Source organism: Ascaphus truei, chromosome 20, assembly GCF_040206685.1.
Source record: "Ascaphus truei isolate aAscTru1 chromosome 20, aAscTru1.hap1, whole genome shotgun sequence".
NCBI lineage: Eukaryota > Metazoa > Chordata > Amphibia > Anura > Ascaphidae > Ascaphus > Ascaphus truei.
The window spans coordinates 24,695,966-24,714,640 of record NC_134502.1 but is presented as its reverse complement, the minus strand read 5'-3'; the positions used below and the strand labels follow the sequence as shown (position 1 = coordinate 24,714,640).

Sequence of the window (18,675 nt, the reverse complement as noted above, 5' to 3'; positions counted from 1 at the left end):
GAGGGGTGGCACATCTCTGTAGTGACGGTGTAACGATTGTAACAGAGCGGCGGAGGGTCCGGGCTCCGGGGGCGGCCTCTCTCTCGGTGAGATAAGTAAGAAGCGGCCTCTCGGAGGGGTCTCGGGCCGGTCCGCGAGCTTTTCGCTGTAGGAGGTAACCGCCGACACCCCCCCTAGGGGAGGAGTTAGTACAGCCCGCACAGTGCGGTGACGCGGATGATGTGTCCAGAAGAAGCTACTGGAGCAGGTGAGATGTGTGTGGCTGGGGGGTGAGCCCAGGGGTGTATCAGGGGTGTATCAGGGGTGTATCAGGGGGAGCCCAGGGGGGGTGTATCAGGGGGAGCCCAGGGGGGGTGTATCAGGGGGAGCCCAGGGGGGGGTGTATCAGGGGGAGCCCAGGGGGGGTGTATCAGGGGGAGCCCAGGGGGGGTGTATCAGGGGGAGCGTATCAGGGGGAGCCCAGGGGGGGGGTGTATCAGGGGGAGCCCAGGGGGGGGGGGTGTATCAGGGGGAGCCCAGGGGGGGGGGGTGTATCAGGGGGAGCCCAGGGGGGGGGGGTGTATCAGGGGGAGCCCAGGGGGGGGGGTGTATCAGGGGGAGCCCAGGGGGGGGGGTGTATCAGGGGGAGCCCAGGGGGGGGGTGTATCAGGGGGAGCCCAGGGGGGGGGGTGTATCAGGGGGAGCCCAGGGGGGGGGGGTGTATCAGGGGGAGCCCAGGGGGGGTGTATCAGGGGGAGCCCAGGGGGGGGGGTGTATCAGGGGGAGCCCAGGGGGGGGGGTGTATCAGGGGGAGCCCAGGGGGGGGGGTGTATCAGGGGGAGCCCAGGGGGGGGGGTGTATCAGGGGGAGCCCAGGGGGGGGGGTGTATCAGGGGGAGCCCAGGGGGGGGGGGTATCAGAGGGAGCCCAGGGGGGGGTGTATCAGGGGGAGCACAGGGGGGGGGGGTGTGTATCAGGGGGAGCCCAGGGGGGGTGTATCAGGGGGAGCCCAGGGGTGTATCAGGGGGAGCCCAGGGGGTGTATCAGGGGGAGCCCAGGGGGTGAGCCCAGGGGTGTATCGGGGGAAGCCCAGGGAGTGTATCGGGGGGAGCCCAGGGGGTGTATCAGGGGGTGTATCAGGGGGTGTATCAGGGGGAGCCCAGGGGTGTATCAGGGGGTGAGCCCAGGGGTGTATCAGGGGGAGCCCAGGGGGTGAGCCCAGGGGTGTATCAGGGGGAGCCCAGGGGGTGAGCCCAGGGGTGTATCAGGGGGAGCCCAGGGGTGCATCAGGGGGTGAGCCCATGGGTGCATCAGGGGGTGAGCCCATGGGTGTATCAGGGGGTGAGCCCAGGGGTGTATCAGGGGGAGCCCAGGGGGTGTATCAGGGGGAGCCCAGGGGGGGGGTGTATCAGGGGGAGCCCAGGGGGGGTGTATCAGAGGGAGCCCAGGGGGGTGGGGTGTATCAGGGGGAGCCCAGGGGGGGTGTATCAGGGGGAGCGTATCAGGGGGAGCCCAGGGGGGGGGTGTATCAGGGGGAGCCCAGGGGGGGTGTATCAGGGGGAGCGTATCAGGGGGAGCGTATCAGGGGGAGCCCAGGGGTGTATCGGGTGTATCAGGGGGTGAGCCCAGGGGTGTATCAGGGGGTGAGCCCAGGGGTGTATCGGGGGGAGCCCAGGGAGTGTATCGGAGGGAGCCCAGGGGGTGTATCAGGGGGAGCCCAGGGGGTGTATCAGGGGGTGAGCCCAGGGGTGTATCAGGGGGTGAGCCCAGGGGTGTATCAGGGGGTGAGCCCAGGGGTGTATCAGGGGGTGAGCCCAGGGGTGTATCAGGGGGTGAGCCCAGGGGTGTATCAGGGGGTGAGCCCAGGGGTGTATCAGGGGGTGAGCCCAGGGGTGTATCAGGGGGAGCCCAGGGGGTGTATCAGGGGGTGTATCAGGGGGTGAGCCCAGGGGTGTATCAGGGGGAGCCCAGGGGTGCATCAGGGGGTGTATCAGGGGGTGAGCCCAGGGGTGTATCAGGGGGAGCCCAGGGGGTGTATCGGGGTGAGCCCAGGGGTGTATCAAGGGGTGAGCCCAGGGGTGTATCAGGGGGTGAGCCCAGGGGTGTATCGGGGGGAGCCCAGGGGTGTATCGGGGGGAGCCCAGGGGTGTATCGGGAGGATCCCAGGGGTGTATCAGGGGGAGCCCAGGGGTGTATCAGGGGGAGCCCAGGGGTGTATCAGGGGGAGCCCAGGGGTGTATCAGGGGGAGCCCAGGGGTGTATCAGGGGGAGCCCAGGGTTGTATCAGGGGGAGCACAGGGGTGTATCAGGGGGAGCACAGGGGTGTATCAGGGGGAGCACAGGGGTGTATCAGGGGGAGCACAGTATAACTGTCCCTTTCTCTTATCTCAGGGAGATGCTGCTGATGTGAAATGGCCACAACCGATGATCTGAAGTTCCAAGGTGAGGAAGTCACACTCACACTCGCAAACATTCACTCACTCTCCCATACACACTCGCAAACATTCACTCACGCTCCCATACACACTCACATACATTCACTCACTCTCCCATACACACTACACACTCACCTACATTCACTCACTCTCCCATACACACTCACATACATTCACTCACTCTCCCATACACACTCGCATACATACACTCACTCTCCCATACACACTCGCATACATTCACTCACTCTCCCATACACACTCGCATACATTCACTCACTCTCCCATACACACTCGCATACATTCACTCACTCTCCCATACACACTCGCATACATTCACTCACTCTCCCATACACACTCGCATACATTCACTCACTCTCCCATACACACTCGCATACATTCACTCACTCTCCCATACACACTCGCATTCACTCACTCTCCCATACACACTCACATACATTCACTCACTCTCCCATACACACGCACATACATTCATTCACTCTCCCATACACACTCACATACATTCATTCACTCTCCCATACACACTCACATACATTCACTCACTCTCCCATACACACTCGCATACATTCACTCACTCTCCCATACACACGCACATACATTCATTCACTCTCCCATACACACTCACATACATTCATTCACTCTCCCATACACACTCACATACATTCACTCACTCTCCCATACACACTCGCATACATTCACTCACTCTCCCATACACACTCGCATACATACACTCACTCTTCCATACACACTCGCATACATTCACTCACTCTCCCATACACTCGCACCTACATTCACTCACTCTCCCATACACACTTGCTCACATACATACTCATATACTAACTCACATACATGCATACACACACCCCTATACTCGCTCACATCCACACACGCTTGCTCACATACATACTCCCCCGCTCGCATACATACACATTCTCACTCGCTCACATACAAACAAGCGCTCGCTTGCACTTGCTCACACACCTGTCTCTCAAGTACAGCTGCTGCCCGCGCTACACCATGCCAGGTATACACAGCACAGGTACAGCGTGGGCAGCGGCAGTGCCAGCCTCCTCCTCACACACACTACTACACCATGCCATGTATACACAGCACAGGTACAGCGCGGGCAGCGGCAGTGCAAGTCTCCCCCTCACACACACTACTACACCATGCCATGTATACACAGCACAGGTACAGCGCGGGCAGCGGCAGTGCCAGCCTCCCCCTCACACACACTACTACACCATGACATGTATACACAGCACAGGTACAGCGCGGGCAGCGGCGGTGCCAGCCTCCCCCTCATACACACTACTACACCATGCCATGTATACACGGCACAGGTACAGCGCGGGCAGCGGCAGTGCCAGCCTCCCCCTCACACACACTACTACACCATGCCATGTATACACAGCACAGGGGCAGCGCGGGCAGCGGCAGTGCCAGCCTCCCCCTCACACACACTACTACACCGTGCCAGGTATACACAGCGCAGGTACAGCGCGGGCAGCGGCAGTGCCAGCCTCCCCCTCACACACACTACTACACCATGACATGTATACACAGCACAGGTACAGCGCGGGCAGCGGCGGTGCCAGCCTCCCCCTCATACACACTACTACACCATGCCATGTATACACGGCACAGGTACAGCGCGGGCAGCGGCAGTGCCAGCCTCCCCCTCACACACACTACTACACCATGCCATGTATACACAGCACAGGGGCAGCGCGGGCAGCGGCAGTGCCAGCCTCCCCCTCACACACACTACTACACCGTGCCAGGTATACACAGCGCAGGTACAGCGCGGGCAGCGGCAGTGCCAGCCTCCCCCCTCACACACACTACTACACCATGCCATGTATACACAGCACAGGTACAGCGTGGGCAGCGCCAGTGCCAGCCTCCCCCTCACACACACTACTACACCATGCCATGTATACACAGCACAGGTACAGCACGGGCAGCGGCAGTGCCAGCCTCCCCCACACACACACTACTACACCATGCCATGTATACACAGCACAGGTACAGCGCGGGCAGCGGCAGTACCAGCCTCCCCCACACACACACTACTACACCATGCCATGTATACACAGCACAGGTACAGTGCGGGCAGCAGCAGTGCCAGCCTCCCCCCCCTCACACACTACTACATCATGCCATGTATACACAGCACAGGTACAGCGCGGGCAGCGGCAGTGCCAGCCTCCCCCTCACACACACTACTACACCATGCCATGTATACACAGCACAGGTACAGCGCGGGCAGCGGCAGTGCCAGCCTCCTCCTCACACACACTACTACACCATGCCATGTATACACAGCACAGGTACAGCGCGGGCAGCGGCAGTGCCAGCCTCCCCCTCACACACACTACTACACCATGCCATGTATACACAGCACAGGTACAGAGCGGGCAGCGGCAGCCTCCCCCTCACACACACTACTACACCATGCCATGTATACACAGCACAGGTACAGCGCGGGCAGCGGCAGCCTTCCCTAACCTCTCCCTCCTCCCTTGAAGAGTTTGATGAGGCCGCTGACCTCCTGGCTTCCAGTCCTGATGCCACGACGAGGAGCGTGACTGAGGGGGCCCGGCAGGACCATGCCACACTGCGCATGGGCGCTGACAGCGAGGGGGAGGACGACACAGATCAGACTGAGGTGAGAGGGGCACGGACTGGCACTCGGGGGTGAGGGGTGTTTTTGAGTAGCCTGTGTGCCCTTTCCCCTCCCCCCAGTAATATAAAGTCCTGCCCCCTCTCCGCAGCTCCTCTCGGGGCAGAAGAAGTCGGCCAGCTTTTGGACCTTCCAATATTATCAGGACTTTTTTGAAATCGACACATACCAGGTAATGTCTCTGAGTCAGGAGGGGGGAGGCTGGCACTGCCGCTGCCCGCGCTGTACCTGTGCTGTGTATACATGGCATGGTGTAGTAGTGTGTGAGGGGGGGGCTGGCACTGCCGCTGCCCGCGCTGTACCTGTGCTGTGTATACATGGCATGGTGTAGTAGTGTGTGTGAGGGGAGGCTGGCACTGCCGCTGCCCGCGCTGTACCTGTGCTGTGTATACATGGCATGGTGTAGTAGTGTGTGTGAGGGGGAGGCTGGCACTGCCGCTGCCCGCGCTGTACCTGTGCTGTGTATACATGGCATGATGTAGTAGTGTGTGTGAGGGGAGGCTGGCACTGCCGCTGCCCGCGCTGTACCTGTGCTGTGTATACATGGCATGGTGTAGTAGTGTGTGTGAGGGGGGAGGCTGGCACTGCCGCTGCCCGCGCTGTACCTGTGCTGTGTATACATGGCATGGTGTAGTAGTGTGTGAGGGGGAGGCTGGCACTGCCGCTGCCCGCGCTGTACCTGTGCTGTGTATACATGGCATGGTGTAGTAGTGTGTGTGTGAGGGGGAGGCTGGCACTGCCGCTGCCCGCGCTGTGTATACATGGCATGGTGTAGTAGTGTGTGTGAGGGGGAGGCTGGCACTGCCGCTGCCCGCGCTGTACCTGTGCTGTGTATACATGGCATGGTGTAGTAGTGTGTGTGAGGGGGAGGCTGGCACTGACGCTGCCCGCGCTGTGTATACATGGCATGGTGTAGTAGTGTGTGTGAGGGGGAGGCTGGCACTGCCGCTGCCTGCGCTGTGTATACATGGCATGGTGTAGTAGTGTGTGAGGGGGAGGCTGGCACTGCCCGCGCTGTACCTGTGCTGTGTATACATGGCATGGTGTAGTAGTGTGTGTGTGGGGGAGGCTGGCACCGCCGCTGCCCGCGCTGTACCTGTGCTGTGTATACATGGCATGGTGTAGTAGTGTGTGTGTGGGGGAGGCTTGCACCGCCGCTGCCCGCGCTGTACCTGTGCTGTGTATACATGGCATGGTGTAGTAGTGTGTGTGAGGGGGAGGCTGGCACTGCCGCTGCCCGCGCTGTACCTGTGCTGTGTATACATGGCATGGTGTAGTAGTGTGTGTGTGTGAGGGGGAGGCTGGCACTGCCGCTGCCCGCGCTGTGTATACATGGCATGGTGTAGTAGTGTGTGGGGGGGGAGGCTGGCACTGCCGCTGCCCGCGCTGTACCTGTGCTGTGTATACATGGCATGGTGTAGTAGTGTGTGTGGGGGAGGCTGGCACTGCCGCTGCCCGCGCTGTACCTGTGCTGTGTATACATGGCATGGTGTAGTAGTGTGTGAGGGGGGAGGCTGGCACTGCCGCTGCCCGCGCTGTACCTGCGCTGTGCATACATGGCATGGTGTAGTAGTGTGTGGGGGGGAGGCTGGCACTGCCGCTGCCCACGCTGTACCTGTGCTGTGTATACATGGCATGGTGTAGTAGTGTGTGTGTGGGGGAGGCTGGCACCGCCGCTGCCCGCGCTGTACCTGTGCTGTGTATACATGGCATGGTGTAGTAGTGTGTGTGTGGGGGAGGCTGGCACCGCCGCTGCCCGCGCTGTACCTGTGCTGTGTATACATGGCATGGTGTAGTAGTGTGTGTGAGGGGGAGGCTGGCACTGCCGCTGCCCGCGCTGTACCTGTGCTGTGTATACATGGCATGGTGTAGTAGTGTGTGTGTGTGAGGGGGAGGCTGGCACTGCCGCTGCCCGCGCTGTGCCTGTGCTGTGTATACATGGCATGGTGTAGTAGTGTGTGTGAGGGGGAGGCTGGCACTGCCGCTGCCCGCGCTGTACCTGTGCTGTGTATACATGGCATGGTGTAGTAGTGTGTGTGGCACTGTCGCTGCCCGCGCTGTACCTGTGCTGTGTATACATAGCAAGGTGTAGTAGTGTGTGAGGGGGAGGCTGGCACTGCCGCTGCCCGCGCTGTACCTGTGCTGTGTATACATGGCATGGTGTAGTAGTGTGTGAGTGAGGGGGAGGCTGGCACTGCCGCTGCCCGCGCTGTACCTGTGCTGTGTATACATGGCATGGTGTAGTAGTGTGTGTGTGAGGGGCGCTGCCCGCGCTGTACCTGTGCTGTGTATACATGGCATGGTGTAGTGTTGTGTGTGTGTGTGAGGGGCGCTGCCCGCGCTGTCCCTGTTACACCCACGCTGTGTCTCCGTGGTCCCTCCAGGTCCTGGACAGGATCAGAGCGTCGCTTCTCCCCATTCCCGGGAAAAACTTTGTACGACATCATCTAAGAAACAATCCCGACCTGTACGGTGAGCGGGGGGGGGGGTGGAGAGGGGACTGACGCGGGGGGGGTGGAGAGGGGACTGACGCGGGGGGGGGTGGAGGGGGGACGGACGCGGGGGGGTCTACGTTCAGGCGAGCAGCCACCACTGGGGTGGAATCCTCTCCTTGTTTACAAACTGGTTTCCCCTGCCTTTAGGACCCTTCTGGATATGTGCCACGCTGGTGTTCACCGTGACCATCATGGGTAACTTGGCGACCTTCCTTCAGAAGCAAGGCAGCTCCGACTACCACTACAGCCCACAGTTTCACAAGGGTGAGGCTTCCCGCGTCCCCAAACTGACCTATAGGGTCCTCGCTCATTATAACGATCGTGCCGTCAGCATTTCTAAATAGGGTTATTATTTATACATCATTATCATCACCTCAGGGACATAGCTCCCTCCTGTCTGTGTCACCCTGCGGGGGGAGGGACAGACTCCATATCCCATAGCTCCCTCCTGTCTGTGTCACTGTGTCACCCTGCGGGGGGAGTGACAGACTCCATGTCCCATAGCTCCCTCCTGTCTGTGTCACTGTGTCACCCTGCGTGGGGAGGGACAGACTCCATGTCCCATAGCTCCCTCCTGTCTGTGTCACTGTGTCACCCTGCGGGGGGAGGGACAGATTCCATGTCCCATAGCTCCCTCCTGTGTGTCACTGTGTCACCCTGCGGGGGGAGGGACAGACTCTATGACTCATAGCTCCCTCCTGCCTGTATCACTGTGTCACCCTGCGGGGGGAGGGACGGTCACTGTGTCACCCTGCGGGGGGAGGGACGGTCACTGTGTCACCCTGCGGGGTGAGGGACAGACTCCATGTCCCATAGCTCCCTCCTGTCTGTGTCACTGTGTCACCCTGCGGGGGGAGGGACGGTCACTGTGTCACCCTGCAGGGGGAGGGACAGACTCCATGTCCCATAGCTCCCTCCTGTCTGTGTCACTGTGTCACCCTGCGGGGGGAGGGACGGTCACTGTGTCACCCTGCGGGGGGGATCATGTGATTTCTCTCTCTCAGTGTCGGTTGCAGGAATAGCCATATACAGCTACGCCTTGATGGTACCTTTAGGCCTGTGGGGTTTCCTACAGTGGAGGAAAGGGGTGAGCCCCAGCGTGGGGTCCTATAGCTTTATAGAGACCGCGTGTGTCTACGGATACTCCCTGTCTGTCTACATCCCGACCACGGTGAGTACCCAGCTGCACTGCATAATGATGCTGAGTATCTCTACACACTGATAATGAACACGCCGCGCTGTATAATGGTGCCGAGTATCCCTGCTTCCCTCCCCAGGTGCTCTGGCTGATCCCCATAGACTGGTTCCGCTGGCTTCTGATTCTCGTGGCCATGTGCCTGTCCGGCTCCGTCCTCATCCTCACCTTCTGGCCGCACATCCGCGGCGACAACAAAATGGTGGCCGTCGCCACGGTGACGAGCATGGTCGTCCTACACGCGCTCCTGGCTGTGGGTTGCAAGGTATTCGTTCAAGTTTTTTTTTTTACTCCTAAACGCTCACTTTTTGGGCAAAACCTGTGTTAGAAAGGGCACATTATGACGTTTTTTTTTTTCTCGTGGGCCTCCAATATGGCCGCCGTGAAAAGCGTGAGGGGGGGGGAGGAACCGCAACGGACAGAACGGGACGGGGGATAAGGGAGAGAGAGAAATGTGTTAAGCGGGAGGAGAAGTGCCGGTAATTTGGATCATAAATGGGAGGGGGAGAGGTGCCTGGCGTTGGGCTGGGGCCTGGCGTCCTCTCTGAACACGCTCCGAGGCGGGTGGGGGAGGGTTGACATTTCCCTAAGGCAGGGGTGTGGAAACTGGGTGGGCGTGCCACCAGGGGGGGGGGGGTGGAGATTTGTCTGGGGAGGGGGGGTCGGTTGCAGAGGGTCCTGCGCTCTTCCCCAAGAGCGTCATTTGACGCAGCTGCCAGGTAGTAGGAGGGGTACTGAAACGGAGGACTCCTCTGCCTTTTCCTGCAAAATGGCCGCCGCGGTCACGTGACCGCCCTGTGCCCGGAGGGGCCACTTTGTGCCGCGATCTGTCCGGCACTCCTAAGGGTTAATATGGCTGCTTGGACCCTGTCCCTTTTTAAAGCGTCACCCTACGAGATCTCCTCCCGCCGTTCCCAACGGATTCTCCGTTCAGGAAACACTAGCTGTTTGACATATTACTGTCCGGGAGCTAAAAATGGCGCCCAGCGCAGTGCAACGGCGAGTAACCTCCGGCACCCCAGAGGCCCGCGTGTACCGATTCTGTATACGTTTTGTACACCTTTTTTAGACAAATGATGAATAAAACGGGTCTCTCTGGATTCACACATCTTACCCCGCTTCATTCTCCCGTGCCCCACCACATACAGGAGATATTGTATCCCTCCACCAAAATATCCCTTTATCTGCTTTTAGTTGGACATAGCTCCTTGTTACTACATCCGAAGGCTTCGTTTCAATATTCACGGCTGTTCTGGAGACTTCCCTTGCAGTAGGATCTGGAAACCCAGTCCTGTTTTATTAGCCGTGCAGATGGCATGAATTCTATTTCTATTCTCCTTTCGTCCTCTCCAAGCATATATATATATATATTGTCACTTTTTTTACTCACCATAACTTAACTCAGTATTATGGTTTAGCCTATCCCATAGCCTCTCTTGCATTCCCAGTAAAATCAACCCCACACTGATGAGACCCATCAAGGCCGAAACGGCTGTCTGTGGGTGGTTTTCTGGGTATGCACCTTAACCCTGGCTGTGCTCAAAGCTGTGACCATGCAGCAAGCTTAAGCCTATAGGGAACCATGTTAAAAATGGTTATTGAGGCAAAAAGTGACACTGTGTGCTCATTTGCATGTCATTTCCCAGAATCCCTTGCTGCAGTGGAAGTGCTGTATGCTGGGTGATAATGGGGAAAGGCGGGGTTGCAGACCTGCCTAAGGCCGAGTCCACGGTCCCTGCTGGCGTGCTGAGGCGCAGGGAAAGCGGGTGCTTTCCCTGGCCTTGCGGTTGCTTACCGCAAGCGCTCTCAGCAGCCGTCAGGGGGCGGTCCGGGGGCGGTCGCGTCACTGGCCGGGGGCGGGCCAGTGACGTCACGGAGCTGGTTCGCCCTCATTGGGCGAACCGCTCACGTGACCGGCCTGTCTCGCCGGCAAGCGGGGGAATTTTAAATTCCCCCAAGACCTGCGCTTCCGCAAGCGCGCGTAAGCGCAGGTGAGCCCCTACTAAAGCCGCTCTAATTGCGGCTGTAGGGGCTCAGTGCTGAGCGGGAGCGCGCCTCAGCGCGCTTCCGCCAGCAAGCAAGTAACATGGCCGAGGCCTAAGACATGCAGATGAGCATACAGTTATATTTGTGTGTGTGTGTGTGTATATATATATATATATATATATCTGTATCGGGCTCCGCGCTAGATAGAAAAGGAGATTTTCATTTTAAAATACCTATAACTGGATGTTTTTCCAAAATGATCCACGTTTTGTTTTTTTTGGCCGGCTCGGTCGAATACATGTTAAGTAGTGTGTGTGTGTCCGTGTGTGTGTGTCCGTGTGTGTGTGACCTTGTGTGTGTGTGTGTGTGTGTGTGTGACCTTGTGTGTGTGTGTGTGTGTTTGTGTGTGACGTGTGTGTGTGTGTCCGTGTGTGTGACCTTGTGTGTGTGTGTCCGTGTGTGTGTGTGTGACCTCAAACAAGTCCTGGCATCCTTCCAATATCCTTTTCATCCCAGTAATCACACACAAAATATTGTATCCTTGAAAGAGGAATCCAAGCAGCACTTAAAAAAATATATATATATATTCTGCCTTTTGATTACCTAAGCTGCCAATCGGTTTTCAATAAAGGTAATCGATTTGGTTCCCCCGTGATCGATCAGCAAAGATCCTGCTTCCCAGGGTGTCACTAACAGGCCGCCTTTCAGTTTCAATCACTCTTTCAGTCAGTGTAACTCAGCAGCTACAATGTATTCTGATATATTACGACGGTAACATGATCTATTGTTGCAGTTTGCAGCTTAAACGGCTGGGAACATTGGCAACAAATGATCACAAACAGGAAAGTGTTGCAAAGATCTGGCACTGCTGGGGAAGTGGGATAAAGCGGGCTGTAGACATCAAATGATGCTCATCATATTAAAACTCATTAAACATGGCATTGAGATGAAATTAAAAAAAAAAATGCAGTCAGTATTATCTTATCCTACAGAATTAATTACATTTAAATAAACATGTAGGATATTGCACGGATTACGACTTTAAAAGGACTTTCTTTCTTTTAATTCAAATTATTTTGCATTACAGCAAGTAAAAAACAAAAATCATACAATTGATGTAAAGTGAAAGCAATAATACACAATCCAGTGTACGTTAGTACTGTGATAACGCAAACCGTTCGGTCACAGAATTGAAATTTTTGTGTCAATGTAACCATCGAATAATTGGGAACGATCAACGGAACTGAAATAAAAGTAAATTTAAATGAGCATTATATAAAAGTAAGGTAAATCATTGTTGGGGAGATACCCACTTATGGCATTTTCGAGGGGGTTTTACGGTGTCTACGAAAGCCCCGCCACTGCCGCTAACAAAGTTTTTACGGGGTTAAGTCTGGGGGTTAACTCGGGAGAAAATACCGACCCCGCTCATCCATCATATTCCATGTTGGAGAGATGAGAGAGGCGCATAGGGAAAATATACCGAATAAAATGCTCTCTTCAGGGAATCGCGGTATAACTGTATGAGTCTCGGGGTATTAGTATCCTTTTAAGTCAGGCGTGTGCAAACTGGGGCGCAGGGGGTACAGATGTCTTGCACTCTCGCCAAGGCAATTAAATGACAGGGGGGAGGGACCGCGCGAAAACGATGGGCCCAACCCTTCCAACGACGTGTCGTCAATGTATCCCGGTGTCAAATGACGTTGCACGACCCCACGCTGTCATTTGACGCCGGGGCGGTTAGCGAGCAGGGAGGAGAGTAGGCAGGGGGGGAACTTTGCACACCCTTACCTTACGGGATACTAATACCCCCAGACTCATACAGTTAGACCAGGATTCATTTTATTAGGGACCCTTTTTTTTTTTGACCCGCTCAGGGCCACCTTCTATTTATTAAGTCCGGGTTATCAGTGAGGGGAGGCTTTAAAAAAAAACAAATCCGCTACCTTGTGGTGAGAGAGTTGGGGCTCAATGTTCAGGTAATTCAGACACTGAATGTCGGGGCGGTCATTCGGGCGGGACGCGAGAGACGTAACCTTCCTCATTTATTTATTTATTTATAAAATATTTTACCAGGAAGTAATACATTGAGAGTTACGTCTCGTTTTCAAGTATGTCCTGGGCACAAAGTAAAACAAATAGTACATGGTTACAAGTACAGTTACATAATGAGCAGGGTATACATTATATACAGGACATTGCGTGCACAGTTAAAGAAAATATATATTATGAGCGTATGAAACAGTTACAGACCAGATTAAAGTGTAAGACAGCCTTAGATTTGAAAGAACTTAAGCTGGTGGTGGATATGAGAGTCTCTGGTAGGCTGTTCCAGTTTTGGGGGGCACGGAAGGAGAAGGAGGAGCGGCCGGATACTTTGCTGAACCTTGGGACCATGAATAGTCTTTTGGAGTCTGATCTCAGGTGATAGGTGCTGCATGTGGTAGGGGTGAGGAGCTTGTTCAGGTAGCTGGGTAGCTTGCCCAGAAAGTATTTGAGGGTGAGACAGGAAAGGTGAACTTTGCGCCTAGACTCGAGTGATGACCAATCTAGTTCTTTGAGCATTTCGCAGTGATGTGTGTTGTAGTTGCATTGGAGAACAAAACGACAAATTGAATTGTAGAGGGTGTCAAGTTTGCTAAGGTGGGTTTAAGGTGCCGAGCCATATACTATGTCTCCCTCATTGCGGGACTTCTTTTTTTAATGTATTTTTATCTCGGCAAACCTCGTGCATGCCTGGTCGTCCCCTTTTAACCCTTTAATGGGTCTCCGGACTTTGGAGAAGGTGATGGCTTCGTTACCGATCAGTCACCGCACTCCTGACACTGAGCGTTTGAACGCAGCGTCTCTAGAACCGACCCAATGTAGCATCACAGCACCGCGGCCCGGCATGTGAGCAGGGAAAGGGTTAATGGTTCCTAAAAATAAAGCTGCGTTGTGCTTTTTTTTTGGGGGGGGGGGGGTTGGATAATTGCCTCTTTATTATAAGAGCAGAGAAGTTATTACATGACTGAGCTCTATTTAAAAGTGCAAGAAATGTGATCCCATCACTGCTAGGAAGGGTGAGCACCGAGGCACAGGGCCCTAGCACGTGATCTGACGGCCATTTTGTTTCCCCTTTCTCTCCCACCACCCCCCTCCCCCCCTTTCTTCCCACAGATGTATTTCTTCGAGGAACCCCAGGCGCACACGAGCGTGCCCACGGCGGCGGCGACGACCACGGCTCAGAAAATAACACACACCACCAAACATTAGCGGCGTGCGCCTTCCCAAAATGAGGGGGCCAGCACACGGAGGAAGAGGGGCCTTTTTCTAATGGGCGAAAGGAGTGCGAGGGTTAATTCTCTGCTTGCCTGTTCTAAGGCATCTATTGAAGGGGTCGCCCCTTGTTAATTATAAATATATATCTTATTTCAACCCGAGAAGTGTTTTTTAATCATTTCTATGGTCAGTCCCACGTAGGGGCAAAGTGACCTAATGACAGGGGCGTGTTTAATGGGTTAAAGGGTCAGTCCCACGTAGGGGCAAAGTGACCTAATGACGGGGACGTGTGTAACGGGTTAAAGGGTCAGTCCCACATAGGGGCAAAGTGACCTAATGACAGGGACGTGTTTATTGGGTTCAATCTTGGTGTTTAATTATTTTGCTGCCAGGGTACCTTCCTGGGCTCTTCCTATCCCCCCCTCTATGATTTTGTTTATATGTTAACTTTTATTGTTACAGATTATTTCCTGATTAATATAAAGACCGTTCATATCACTTTAATAAACACCGATCTGGTTGTCCTGTCTCTTGTCATTGTGACGCCTCTAACACGTTCCCTTGGGGTGTATGTATTTAATTTAAAGCAGCAAAACGTGAAAACGTATGTTTAAAATAAAATAAAAAAAATCAGCGCTGTAGTTTTAGATAATACTTATTGCCTATTATTATTCAACCCTCTGTCAATTTTAGCAAATAAACAAATATAAGCCCTCTAAAAAGCACTGACCTACACACAAACTTAAATAAAGGGCAAATAGTGATACCAAAAATATAGTGAATAACAATATAAATGATAAGTGAGTAAAGCAGCGTAAAGGAACAAAAAACAACAGACTATTCCTAATCTGTAAAAACAAATAAACATACAAATTAAATGTCCCTCGCGCTATAAAAAAAGTCCAAGATACCGTGAACCAGCAAGGCGGTCTCTAGTATAAGCTTCCTTAGGCAGATTGATGGACTTGCTGATGGTTTTCCAGACGGGGAGGGCGTCCTTTAGATGAAGTTCCACTGCTTCTGAAATAACAGAAAACAACAGGGCACGCCGATTGTGTAGTGTGTTTAATCAACCTGTCCCTATCTAGAACCCCAGAATCCTACTTACAGGATAAAGGTTTGTAAATTCAGTGGAGAGAATCTGTAACGCACGTCCCATCTCCTCAGAGCATCTCACGGACCTCACGCGGTCTGCGGAGTCCCCCTCAGTATGCGGTGGCGCTGATAGAAGTGTAACACTCCAACGCTCCCACAGAGGCGGGCGGGGGGAGGCGGTTGGGGGGGGAAAATTGAAACAATACTAGTGAGATACCGTAACAGAAATGTAATGACGATTAAAATGATAAAATCACACTCACATAAAAAGAGGGTAACAGATGCCGCTCACAGATGTCGTCCGCAACCTGACCAGCTCCTAGATTGGCGGAGGAGAGGATCGCCGCACGCTACACTCGATACCGGAAAATTCGAGTGACGTCAGCGGTACAGCAAACAGGAACTCTCCTCGCGTCAGGAACTAAGGATGCCGGAACGGTCCAAATCACTAAGCTCCTCCTCCCTGCGCGTTTCGTGACTCGTGGTCACTTCCTCAGGGGGTAATGGAGCTTAGTGGCTAGGAAATTTATAGGCAAACCCTGAGTGGAAGGACCTTCCTACAAGGGGAGGGACTAGTGATTGAGGCTAATACTATACATGTGTCCGCATTCAAATTAAAAGGCAAACGGGGTCAGAGTATTAATATAACATGCACAATCACCTAGATGCCATGAATTGCATATAAATAATACATACATTTGAATTGTACAGTAATTAAAAAATTCTTAGGTTAAAAAATGATTAACACTTAATATACACAATCACCTAAATACCTACATTTGGATTAAACAGTGATTGCTCTTGGGTTGAAAAACGATTAACAATACAGGGTACAGATAAAACTATAAGGAACTGAACACTAAAAACATATCTGTCCTATTCCGAATTAAAACACCAGCTGACCACTATAGCATAGGCCACGACCTCATTTTAGGATTCTTTCAAAAAGGCCGCTAGGTCGAAATCGATATTAAGGCCAAGGGGGGACAGTGTCTTGAGCACATATATCCAGTAGCTCTCCCGTTTGGATACCAAATTAAGCCTGTCTCCCCCACGCCCGCTACCTTTAGGATTATCAATTCCTATACATAACAGAGCCTCTGGGTTCTGGCCATGGTGTCATTTAAAGTGATTGGAGGCACTGTGAGTCTCGAGGCCCCTCTTAATATTGTAGACGTGTTCGGCGAACCGTCGTTTCAGGGGTCTCCCTGTCCGGCCTACATGTGAGTGTGATTTTATCATTTTAATCATCATTACATTTCTGTTACGGTATCTCACTAGTATTGTTTCAATTTCCCCCCCCCCAACCCCCTCCCCCCGCCCGCCTCTGTGGGAGCGTTGGAGTGTTACACTTCTATCAGCGCCACCGCAGACTGAGGGGGGACTGCGCAGACCGCGTGGGGTCCGTGAGATGCTCTGAGGAGATGGGACGTGCGTTACAGATTCTCTCCACTGAATTTACCAACCTTTATCCTGTAAGTAGGATTCTGGGGTTCTACATAGGGACAGGTTGATGAAACACACTACACAATCGGCGTGCCCTGTTGTTTTCTGTTATTTCAGAAGCAGTGGAACTTCATCTAAAGGACGCCCTCCCCGTCTGGAAAACCATCATCAAGTCCATCAATCTGCCTAAGGAAGCTTGTACTAGAGACTGCCTTCCTGGTTCACGGTATCTTGGACGTCCTCTGTCAATTTTAATGAGTGTTTATGCATCTTTTGATTTCTATAGCAGGCTTTAGCCCACCTCCCCCCGCAGTGCAAGATCTTTGCAACACTTTCCTGTTTGTGATCATTTGTTGCCAGTGTTCCCAGCACTTTGAGCTGCAAGCTGTAACAATAGACAATGTAACCTTAGTCATTTCAGGATACATTGTAGTTGTTGAGTTACAGGGGTCTTCAACCTTTCAAGGAAGAGCCATTTTATAATAATAATAATAAAAAAAATTGAGAGCTGCAACACATGCATGAATATTACACACACACACCCGTACACACACACACCCGTACACACACACACACACACACACACACACATATATATACACACCGTACACAAACTAATAGGTATATACTGTACAAGCTTTAACTCCTGCACTGTCTCGCATGGGGAGGCCCGGCGCGTGTCGTCACAGGGAGGCCCGGCGCGTGTCGTCACAGGGAGGCACGGCGCGGGACGGTGCAGGGAGGCCCAGCATGTGTCGTCACAGGGAGGCCTAGCATGTGTCGTCACAGGGAGGCCCAGCGTGGGACGGTGCAGGAGGCAGGCCAGCAGCTGGAGAAATGCCCGACGGCAACAAGAGGCCTGGCCACCGCCGGCTGTCCCGCCTACCCCCGCCCCCCCACACAGACACCGGCAGCACAGTGAGGGAGAGGCGCGGGTAGGGGCGGGGGAGAGGCGCGGGTAGGGGCGGGGGAGAGGCGCGGGTAGGGGCGGGGGAGAGGCGCGGGTAGGGGCGAGGGAGAGGCGCGGGTAGGGGCGGGGGAGAGGCGCGGGTAGGGGCGGGGGAGAGGCGCGGGTAGGGGCGAGGGAGAGGCGCGGGTAGGGGCGGGGGAGAGGCGCGGGTAGGGGCGGGGGAGAGGCGCGGGTAGGGGCGGAGGAGAGGCGCGGGTAGGGGCGGGGGAGAGGCGCGGGTAGGGGCGAGGGAGAGGCGTGGGTAGGGGCGAGGGAGAGGCGCGGGTAGGGGCGGGGGAGAGGCGCGGGTAGGGGCGGGGGAGAGGCGCGGGTAGGGGCGGGGGAGAGGCGCGGGTAGGGGCGAGGGAGAGGCGCGGGTAGGGCCGAGGGAGAGGCGCGGGTAGGGGCGGGGGAGAGGCGCGGGTAGGGGCGGGGGAGAGGCGCGGGTAGGGGCGGGGGAGAGGCGCGGGTAGGGGCGGGGGAGAGCCGCTCGTTGCCTACCCCTGAGTGTCACTCACCGAAGCCGCCGTTATGTTAATCTCACCATACGGATTGTGACAGATTTCTAGCGGGAACACCAAACGGTTTGCTACTTTTGGGTAAGAATATAGAAGTGTACAGCGTCGCTGCTCGCATATAAGTATAACGGGGAGGAAGGGGGGGGAGAGGGGGAGGAAGGGAGGGGGGGAGAGGGGGAAGGGAGGGGGGGGAAGGGAGGGGGGGCTGGGGGGAAGGGAGGGGGGGGGCGGGGGGAAGGGAGGGGGGGGCGGGGGGAAGTGAGGGGGGGGAAGGGAGGGAGGGGGGGAAGGGAGGGGGGAAGGGAGGGGGGGGAAGGGAGGGGGGGGGAGTGGGGGGAAGGGAGGGGGGGGAGTGGGGGGAAGGGAGGGGGGGGGAGTGGGGGGAAGGGAGGGGGGGGGAGTGGGGGGAAGGGAGGGGGGGGGAGTGGGGGGAAGGGAGGGGGGGGAGTGGGGGGAAGGGAGGGGGGGGAGGGGGGGGAAGGGAGGGGGGGGAGGGGGGGGAAGGGAGGGGGGGGAGGGGGGGGAAGGGAGGGGGGGGAGTGGGGGGAAGGGAGGGGGGGGGAGTGGGGGGAAGGGAGGGGGGAGTGGGGGGAAGGGAGGGGGGGAGAGTATT

General features: G+C 55.4%; 1 protein-coding gene across 3 annotated transcripts; it reads left to right on the top strand.

Moving 5' to 3' along the window:
• The first annotated feature begins 89 nt into the window (after positions 1-89).
• On the top strand, positions 90-14,210 carry YIPF2 (Yip1 domain family member 2). Of its 3 annotated transcripts, none has more exons than XM_075577477.1 (9): positions 103-247; positions 2,370-2,420; positions 4,963-5,102; positions 5,209-5,289; positions 7,502-7,589; positions 7,760-7,876; positions 8,617-8,783; positions 8,890-9,072; positions 13,953-14,210. In XM_075577477.1, the coding sequence occupies exons 2-9, from the start codon at positions 2,390-2,392 to the stop codon at positions 14,046-14,048; spliced, it is 903 nt and encodes a 300-aa protein (XP_075433592.1). In that variant the 5' UTR covers positions 103-247; positions 2,370-2,389; the 3' UTR covers positions 14,049-14,210. The 3 variants fall into 3 exon arrangements, with proteins under 3 accessions (XP_075433594.1, XP_075433592.1, XP_075433593.1); XM_075577478.1 differs by having other exon boundaries at positions 247-269; XM_075577479.1 differs by lacking the exon at positions 8,617-8,783 and having other exon boundaries at positions 90-247.
• Positions 14,211-18,675: the final 4,465 nt, after the last annotated feature.